This window comes from Plecotus auritus (genome assembly GCF_963455305.1).
Source record: "Plecotus auritus genome assembly, chromosome: 2".
In the NCBI taxonomy this organism is placed as follows: Eukaryota; Metazoa; Chordata; class Mammalia; order Chiroptera; family Vespertilionidae; genus Plecotus; species Plecotus auritus.
The window spans coordinates 45,125,023-45,135,118 of NC_137771.1; the positions used below are offsets into that span (position 1 = coordinate 45,125,023).

General features: G+C 38.4%; 1 protein-coding gene across 1 annotated transcript; it reads left to right on the forward strand.

The window, feature by feature from the left end:
• Positions 1-1,146: 1,146 nt before the first annotated feature.
• Positions 1,147-9,670, forward strand: L1TD1 (LINE1 type transposase domain containing 1; the record flags this gene model as incomplete). Its single annotated transcript, XM_080654633.1, has 3 exons — positions 1,147-2,121; positions 5,311-6,474; positions 9,557-9,670. 3 exons carry the CDS (start codon positions 1,147-1,149, stop codon positions 9,668-9,670), a joined length of 2,253 nt encoding a protein of 750 aa, XP_080510759.1.
• Positions 9,671-10,096: the final 426 nt, after the last annotated feature.

A 10,096-nucleotide genomic window follows, 5' to 3' on the forward strand; every position in this document is an offset into this window, starting at 1 on the left:
GCCACTTCCTTCCTATAAGTCACCGAATCCTCATAAAAAGGTGCAATTTTTCTTTTTAAATATGCAAGTTCAAGCATTTTAGGTCTTGACAACTATGATGAATCAGCAGGTAACATAATTGTTAGTACTTCAGCAGTAAATTCAATTGGTAAAACTTGATTATCTTTGAGGCTTTGCAGAGGGAGATTTGGGAACTGGCATCCCAGGTGTTGTCCAAAGTGTCTGTATTGTGCTATCCCACTTCTCATCAAGGAATGGGGGAGTGGTTTCTCTCTTTCAAGGTTAGGCACTTGTGCAGTATAGTGGAATGATGAAACACAAAAATGAACAAACTAAGAGTTTCCTCAAGCAAAAACAGGGTCTGTGTTAAGTGGGAGGAGGCATGGTGTTCTACTTCCCTCAGGATAACCTATATAATAAAAGGCTAATATGCAAAAACAAACAGTGGAACGACCAGTCGCTATGACATGCACAGACCACCAGGGGGCAGATGCTTAATGCAGAAGCTGCCCCCTGGTGTTCAGTGTGCTCAGCCGGAGCTGGGCTCACTGCTTGAGAGCGCAGCGGTGGTGGTGGAAGCCTCTCCCACTTCTGTGACAGTCAGGCATCCCCTGAGGGCTCCCAGCCTGCGAAAGGGCACAGGTCAGGGCTGAGGGACTGACCCCTCTCTCCCATGCCCACACTCCGAGTGCACGAATTTCGAGCACCGGGCCTCTAGTGTCAATATTTGCACTATAGAAAATAATACAAATTGACTTGACAGCTGGTTTTGCAAAAAGTCTTAATGTGATCTCTTCAGTCAAAAAGGGGGCTTCATTTGTGTAAGATTCCATCCAAATCACCTTAGATTTTCAAAATTTGTTATACTGCACTTTTAAAAACATATTTTCTTGTAATTTGTTTAATACTAACAGAAAGTTAATTATATGGTGAACCAGTCAGTTTCTATTTAGCTACTTTTGGATGATTTAGTACATTCAGGTCTTAACTTGCATGGGGTTAAAGCATTTTTCAGTAAGCAATTATTATTTTTTTTATATTTCAGATGATTTTGTAAAAAGATTTTAAGGGAAATCCAACAGGTGTGCAAGAACTGAATTGCTTTTCCGGAAACTAAGACAATCCAGTCTTGACAACATATTCACCATGTCCAGTGTACAATCAGAAATTCCTACACTTGCAAAGAAACTAGAAAGCAGCTTCCACATGGAAATGATTCAGTTGATAGAAACTGAGATGGTCCAATTATTGGATTCAAAATACAAAGACATGTCAGCAGTTATTATGAGTAAGTTTAAAGTCTTGATGGAAAATATGGACTTAATGGTTGAAGAGATAAGGGAATCTCTAAAAAATGACCTAAAGGAAATTTTAGGAGTAAAAAGTACAATGCTTGAAATGAAAAATCCAAAGAACCCCAATACCAGAAAAGAGTTGCAACAAATAAAGGATACCACATCTATAAAAAGAGAATTAGTAAAGAAAATAGAAGGAGAAAACTATACTGAGGATATTGAAAATTTGACTTTTGAAAGAAGTGAAGTAGCTAAACTCAGTAGCAAATTACACCAAAGTAAAGACTATACTACTAACCAAAGTAAGAAATTATCCCCGGATGATTCACAAAATCACAAAGTTCTAGAAAATATGGAAGAAGCCATAGGTAATACAGATGACACAGGTAGAAATTGCAACATTCATATAGAAGTTACAGGAGAGGATGAGGGCCAAGAGCATGGAGAGGATGTATTAGTCAAAGAAACGAGAGAGAAAAATATCCCTCAGGACTTCAAAAATAAAGAGAAAGTTCTAAAAGCCTCCAAAGAAGATGGAGCAATACTAACATTGGCAGCAGACTTTTCATCAGCAACACTGGACATTAGTAAGCAATGGAGTAATGTCTTCAACATTCTGAGGGAAAATGATTTTGAACCAAACATTTCATGCCAAGTTAAGCTAGCATTTAAATGTGATGGTGAAATCAGGACTTTTTCAGACATGCAAAGCCTCAGGAAATTTATCAGCCAAAAATCTTTTATGAAAGAATTACTGAAAGGGGCATTCCCAGAAAATGAAAACAGGAAGAAAGGAGGAAGAAGATATGGGATTCAAGAAAAAATGGTAAGCATACAAATATGTAGAGCTTATTTACTTGGTCTTCAAATCAATTTTTAAGAAATTGTTAAAAGTGAGAGCATGATGTTAAAAGCAATGATTAAATTGGTGTTGGAAGTTTGGGAAAAGTAAGAATGAATAGTTTTGTTTTTGTAATATATTTTTTTTGATTTTAGAGAGGAAGGGAAAGGGAGATATATATATATATATAAACATCAATGATGAGAGAGAATCATTGATTGGCTGCCTCCTGCATGCCCCCTACTGGGGATCGAGCCTGCAACCCGGGCATGTGCCCTTGGCCGGAATCGAACCTGGGACCCTTCAGCCCGCAGGCTGATGCTCTATCCATTGAGCCAAACCAGCTAGGACGTGTTTTTGTTGTTTTTTTAAAAAATATATATTTTATTGGTTTTTTTACAGAGAGGGATAGAGTAGAGAGTTAGAAACATCAATGATGAGAGAGAAACATTGATCAGCTGCCTCCTGCACACCTCCCACTGGGGATGTGCCTGCAACCAAGGTACAAGCCCTTGACTGGAATCAAACCCGGGACCTTTCATTCTGCAGGCTGACGCTCTATCCACTGAGCCAAAGGGTTAGGGTGAGAGTGAATAGTTTTAGAGGAGATTGTACATACACTAGACATTGATAAATAAATATATGCTAAATATTTAAAGCTAAAACCAGAACAATAGCTTTTATTTATTTATTTTTTAAAATAGCTTTTAAATAATTAAAAGGGGAAAATGAAACAAAGAATTGAATGAATTTAACAAAGCCCTGGTACTAGGAATAAGAACAGAAATATTAAGTATAAGTGATTAGGTTTCATTTTTTCTTCCTTTTTCTAAATATATTTTTATTGAATTCAGAGAGGATGGGAGAGAGAGACAGAAACATCAATGATGAGAGAGAATCATTGGTTGGCTGCCTCCTGCAAGCCCCCTACTGGGGATCGAGCCCACAACCTGGGCATGTGCCCTGACTGGGAATTGAACGTTGGCTCCTGTTTTATAGGTCAGTGCTCAACCACTGAGCTAGGCTGGCTGGGCTAAGTTCAATTTTTAATGTGTAAAGTTGTCTGCTAAGTTTTCTTTCTTCACAATCAGGGAAATGCAAATAGAACTTTATTTAATAAAACCCATCTGGTTGTTCATTAATGTTAATATCTAACCTTTACCCATTCCAATATATAAAGGTTTTTGTTTCTTACAGCATATTAGACTATGTTCCCCATATACTTGATTCATTAAGAACACTTTAGCTTATTTCCTGAATGTTTTTATAATCTCAATCTTAAAAGGTATTCTGTAGAGATTCTCTTCTTTTTTTCTCTTCCTCCCTCTCTTTCCTTCCATATGTTAGACTATCCTTTGCCCATTGTAGATTCTTGGCTTTTCATAAATTAGTTGGCTATATATGCATGAGTTCATTTCTGCCTCATTACTCTTTTTTTATGTCAATACCATATAGTTTGAAATCAGGAAGTGTGTCTCCAGCTTTGTTCTTTTTCTCAAGATTTGCTTTGTATATTTGAGATTTGTGTGTGTGGTTTCATGCAAAGTTGAGGATTACATGTCCATGAAAAATGCCTTTGGGATTTTGATAGAAATTGCATTGAATTTGTAGATTCCTCTGGATTGTATGACATTTTAACAATATTTCTTGCAATTCATGAGCATACAATATCTTTATTTGTTTGAAATCTATATTATTAAGCCTATATATATTTTAAAATATATCTTTATTAATTTCAGAGAGAAAGGGAGAGGGAGAGAGATAGAAACACCAATGATGAGAGGGAATCTTTGATCATCTGCCTCCTTAATGCCCCTTACTGGGGATCAAGCTCACAACCCAGGCAACTGGGGCATATGCCCTTAACCAGAATCGAACCCAGGATCCTTCAGTCTGCAGGCTGATGCTCTATCCACTGTGCTAAACGGGCGAAGGCAAGCCAATATTTTTGACAGGTTCTCAAAAGAACACCTACTTCCCCTGCCCTCCTAACATTTTCAAGTTCAACCTCTGCAAAATGAAAGTCGATTTTGAAGATACACTTGGATCAACAAATTTACTATTTAAGAATAAATATTTAATCTCAGATATTGCTGTTCCCCAGAAATATAAACAGAAGGAACCTAACCTGTTCTGGAGATAGGGATATTGAACAAATAGCAATCAACCAGTCACAAATAGGACATTCTTTCCCAGTAGACAGAGCAATGAGTGAAAAACTCAGGGCTAAGAAGAGTGTTCTAAGAAATGTTGAGCCCACATTTACATTGCAGACATGCCTCAAGCTCAGTACCTAAATTGCCTTTCTTAACCCTTACAACAGACAAAAGTAGTGCTATGGTCAGATCCTGTTTTAGATGGAACACTGAGGTTCTGGTTTCAAATGTGGAGACTGGATTTGAACAAATGTGAAATTAATTGAGCCTGTACTCCTAACCAAAACATTTTTTCCTTGTAATTAATATGGCTAGAGTTTGAACTGCAATTGGGATCTTTTAAAAACTTTGAATTTGGTTTTAAATTTTAAAAAGTAAATGTGTGTGTGGGGGGGTAAATGTGGATTTTTTTGTTGTTATAATTGTTTTATAATAATCCTAAAGTTTGCCAAAACCGGTTTGGCTCAGTGGATAGAGTGTCAGCCTGCGGACTGGGGGGTCCTGGGTTCGATTCCGGTCAAGGGCATGTGACTTGGTTGCGGGCACATCCCCAGTGGGAGGTGTGCAGGGGGCAGCTGATCGATGTTTCTCTCTCATCGATGTTTCTGACTATCTATCACTCTTCCTTCCTCTCTGTAAAAAATCAATAAAATATATTTTAAAAAAATAATAATAATCCTAAAGTTAGATAATAAGGTCTCTATCTTCCCTAAATATAACCAGCCATTCACTAATACAAGTCATTATTGAAGCATTAAGGGTTGGGACTATAGAAGGAATACAGTATAAACAAATGCAAGGAAATCTGTTGCAAGTACTACATGAGTAATTGCAGGTGTGATGGATGACCATAGTAGAAACAACTTGTTTGGGGATCCAAGCCTTTAAGAACAAATCATTTAAATAATCTAGGTATTTGCTAATTGTCAAATAGCAGTCACATTTAATTTATAGAGTGAAAGGTTTTACTGCCTTAAAAGACACACATGATTTAATAATTTTTTTTTTCAATTTTCAGAACAAAACTCTAATAGCCTCTAAGTATGGATCTGTGGCAGCAACCAGTGATGGCTTGAGCTTTCTATTTATTAAAGAGGTAAAGGTTGCTGAAACAGAGGAAGTAAAAAGCTTAGAAACTCTCGAAGAAGAGGCTTCAGAGTCTAAGGAAAAAGAAGCCCTGGAGGAGGAAGAGGCCTCAGAGCTAGAAGAGGAAGAAAAAGAGGCTTTAGATTTGGAGGAGGGAGAAGAGGCTTCTGAGTTGGAGGAAGGAGAGATCTCAGAGCTAGGGGAGGAGGAAGAGGTTTCAGAGTTGGAGCAAGGGGAAGAGTCTTCAGAACTGGAGGAAGAAAAGGCCTCAGTATTATGTAACAAACAGAACTCAATCTTGCAGTATTATACTATGGCACATGGAGTTGAAATAAACAGTGAGGAGTTGGATAGCAGTTTAACTGAAGAGGAAGAATGTTATGAGCTACAGGAGGGAGAAAGCTCAGAGTGGGAAAGGGAACTGTTCTTACCATGGCCAGAAGGAGAGGACTCTGAAGTCGAAGAGACTACCTCCCAGACGGAGGAAAAAAAGGCCTCACTTAAAGAACTTTCCTGTGCTTCCTTGGCTTCAGATTCTGAGAAGGAAAAAATGGTGGAACATAAGCTAACATCTAAGGAAACAGACTTACTACAAGAAACAGAAGAGAACTTTAGGAGAAGTGTAATTAATTCATTCAGAGAGATACAAGAGGAGATTAGAGATATTAAAAATTACCATCCTGGAAATAAAAAACTTTCTACACTGAATGTTAGAATAGACATACTTAAAGAGAAAATAAATAATCTAGAAGATCGAATGGAAGAGTTCTCTAAGGATACAAGGCAAATGGCCAAACAGATAATAATTAAAGAAAGAATAAGAGATGTAGAGGATAGATCCAGAAGCTCAAACATCCGTTTGATAGGAATTCCAGAAAAAGATAATAAAGAGAATGGAGCAGAGGAAATAATTAAGGAAATAATTGAAGAAAACTTTGCAGAGCTAAAGAAAAGGTCAGGTCTGGACATTGTCAGTGCCTTTCGAGTACCCAGTAAAATAGATGAAAAGAGACCCACTCCTAGACACATCCTGGTGAAATTTGGCAATTCCAGTGATAGAGAAAAAATCATAACTGCTTCCAGAGAGAAAAAAGAGGTAACCTACAGAGGAAGAAGAATCAGAATGACAGCAGACTTATCATTGGATACTCTGGATGCTAGAAGTCAATGGGGCAGCATCATTAGAGGTCTGCAGGCAAAAGGCTTTAAACCTAGAATCTTATATCCAGCCAAACTGGCATTTGATTTTGAGGGTCAAACAAAGGTATTTTTTTATATTGAAGAATTCAGAAAGTTTATTTCTTGCATACCCTCTTTGAAAGAATCACTGGAGAATATATTTTAGCAATCCAGGGTCAGTGTGAACACATACAACATATATATATTTTTTCACACACCCAAAATCTAGGAATACTAAAATGCCACAATTTTATCCAACAAGATTGACAGCTAATAGTATACTTGGGGATGAGAAAGGAAGATTACAAATAGTGCCTACATGTTGGTAAATTTAAAGGGTTGTATTAAAATTATCATTAAGTAAAAGTATCCTCTCCAGCAGTTGAAACTACCCTCCCCTTTCTCAGCTCAGTCCTAACTCTGGTCTTCAAGGACCTTCTACAAAATGGTTCTTTTAAATGCCCTTGCCTCAGCAGACCTGGCTTTGAGCTCTTAATTCTGTGTAGCTCCAGGGAAATTACTAATTTCTCTAGAGTCTCAGGCTTCTTACTCTGTAACTAGTTAATTCCTTACAAGCTTTCTGTAAGTGTTCTGTGAGGTGATATTTGTGCCCAACATAAGAGTCCTCAGTAGATGGGACATCCTGCTTCCTGCCCTACAAAGGCAGAACAAGGCTGATTGCCATTTTCATCACTTTTGCAGATTGGAGTGAGAACCAGAGAAGGCCGTTTTCATTTGGGTTGGAAGTGGGTGGGTCAGAAAACTACCCTCCACGTTATCTTTCTCTACTCTCCATTGCTTTGCTCTTAGTGGCTTGGAGGTTTTACCCCTCTCTTTGCCCTTGAAGTTACAAAAATACAACACTTCCCACATACCTTTTACCCTCCTTACCTTTGCAACATCTTACATAAGACTACAGTATAAGAATCAGGAGGTCATTATTGCTTTAATCACATTTTATCTGCAAAATCCTCCAGAGGCTCAATGAGAAAATACCTTTGGGGCCTATTTAGCCTCCTACACAAGAAGACAGGCTTCACTAAGTCCACCAGGCACTAGTATGCACTCAAATGCGTATAAAGTTCTGTGCAATTTTACCTCTTGCATAAATTTATGTGACCACACTCAATACAGCTGTTAGTCCCACAAGGAACTCCCTTGTGCTCCCTGCCACCTGTTTGTACCTGGCCCCCAAGTGCTAGTTCTCTATTTTTGTAAGATGACTCGAGTCTTAATGCCCCCTTTGGAGGGGTATTCTGGTATTTCAAAGGTTCCAGCCTAGATGCACAAGAACAACGGACAGCTGGCTTAAAACCTTAGACTAAGGTTAATGGGCCTGGATGTGAGCACTCATCATGACCTGCCCAGTTAGGAATTTAGGATCCAATCACTTTCTGAGGTCACTCCATAAAACCCCTTTTTTTGACAACTGCCTTCCCTATGCTTCTTCAGATTGTACCCAGATGCCCACATGGTGAAGGCTAAGTTGCCCAGATTCTCTTATTTCCTACTAAACTAGAAGTTATGATGGGACAAAGTTTGGATCTATGGAGCTTTTATACTAAAATATTTCTGAGGGGCAGATGCGGGACAAAACAATGATACCACACAAAGGGTTGATAACTACAGTGATTCATCTCTAAGGGGAAATGGCTTTCCTCAGAAAATGGATGTTCTCTCACAGCCAAATCTTAGATTAGGCTGCTTATAATTAAAACATTAACAGCTATTTCACCAAAAACAATGGTGTTTGAAAGGTTCAAAGTTTCAGTCTGTGAGATTGGTTTCTGTTTCTTCTGGGTTTTGGCTTCAAGGAGACTAAAGTCTGGGGATATCCACCCCGGGATGTCCCATGTTGTTGCTCTTGGAGGGAACCAACATGGGTACATACTTCCTACATCAGCCCCTCGAGACATTTTTCATCCTTGGGCCTTGGATAATGTGATCTCTGCAACCTGGAGATAATGTAAAGTCCAAAACAAAATGTAAAAAAAAAACTCTCCTGAGGGTATGAAATGAGACTGAACAGAGGTAGTCTTCAGAGTATTTATGAGGATCACATCATCAAAGAGCTCTGCACTGTCATTCAGATGGGCCTCTACTTTGTTGGGGCGACTTCCTGTACCCCATTTTCACAATGTAAGGTACTTCAAGATACTTTTGACAAACAAGTATCTCCAGGGTCTCATGTAGGATTGATTCCCTTAATGGGTCAGTTGAGTGGACTCAAGTTACCCACTGCTTTTCCAAAGTCTCTTGAGCAAGTCTTTCCTGCCCAAAGAGTTACCCGCCTACATTTAAGGCATTTGGAGAGGTCTCCATCTGGCAGGATTCTTCATGCAGTCCTTTCTTTTAAGATTTCCACTTTGAAAGCAAAGGCCCAACTTCTTAGCTCAAACGGATGGTTTCCAGATTCAAGAAAGTCTTTTGAGCTTTATAGATCTGCTGTACCTGCCAAGGTAAAGAGAAGAATAAAAGGATATTTTGGTCCACAATTTCAAAGCCACAGGATGTATCAGCTTTAATTCTGGAAATACAGAAATCTTGGGACCTTGAACTGGCAAATAGATTTCCTGCCCCAGTGTTCCTCAGGCGTGATTAGGAACTGTGTGTCCACCTCTGTTTCTCTTTTTGGTTTTAGAGAGAATTACTTTTTTAACCATCAGAGCTAAAAACAGAAAAAAAGACCTCACTACTGTTCACTCCTTAATGATGGCACCACCCTTAATTCCTGCAGGAAGTCTAAGGAATTCCTTCACCCTCCTTAGCACACCATGGAATTGCTATTATACTAGACAGAAAAACTATGAGAGTAGACATTTTATTTAAACTTTTGAAATAATAAAACAATACAGAAGTAGACACTCTGGTGAAATTTTCCTGTTCAGTACCAAGATAATGAATGCTTTATAGTTGTGCCATACTGTAAGGTTGAGAGAATATAAGCAAGAATGCTTAATAATACCTTTAAAATAAACACTGTACTGGAACTTTTACAGGCACAAAAGTTGAAGTTTCAAGCACATCTAGACAACCCTCAGTATCTATCAGAAATACTTCAAATAGACCAACATCTAACATCTAGCAGCATGACTCGACTCCACAAGTTTTAGACTAAATGTGTTTATACTTTGAATATTTGTGTGGATATAATAAAGATAGGAATGGAGCATCCCTGGAAATTCCTTGCCTTCCTTCATGATTTCTTCAGTTTTTTCCCCCCAATGGGTGAATGATTTTCTAAAAAGTTTGAATTATGCAAGTACAGTTCATCTGGTAAAAGTGGGCCTGTCCCATCAACATGATTGGCAGCTGTCTTTCTCTCCCTTCTAACACTATCTAAACAAGATTTGTTTGAGAGACAGGCAAAGTTTTCGGGTCTTCTTACTCCATAGGACAGTGGGGATGCCAGCCAAATGCTTTTTGTTTGTTTGTTTGTTTGAGTTTTGTGTTGTTTTTTATTTGAGAGAGAGAAGAAACATTGATTGTTCCACTTACTTATGCATTCATTGGTTGATGCCTGTATGTTTACTGACCGG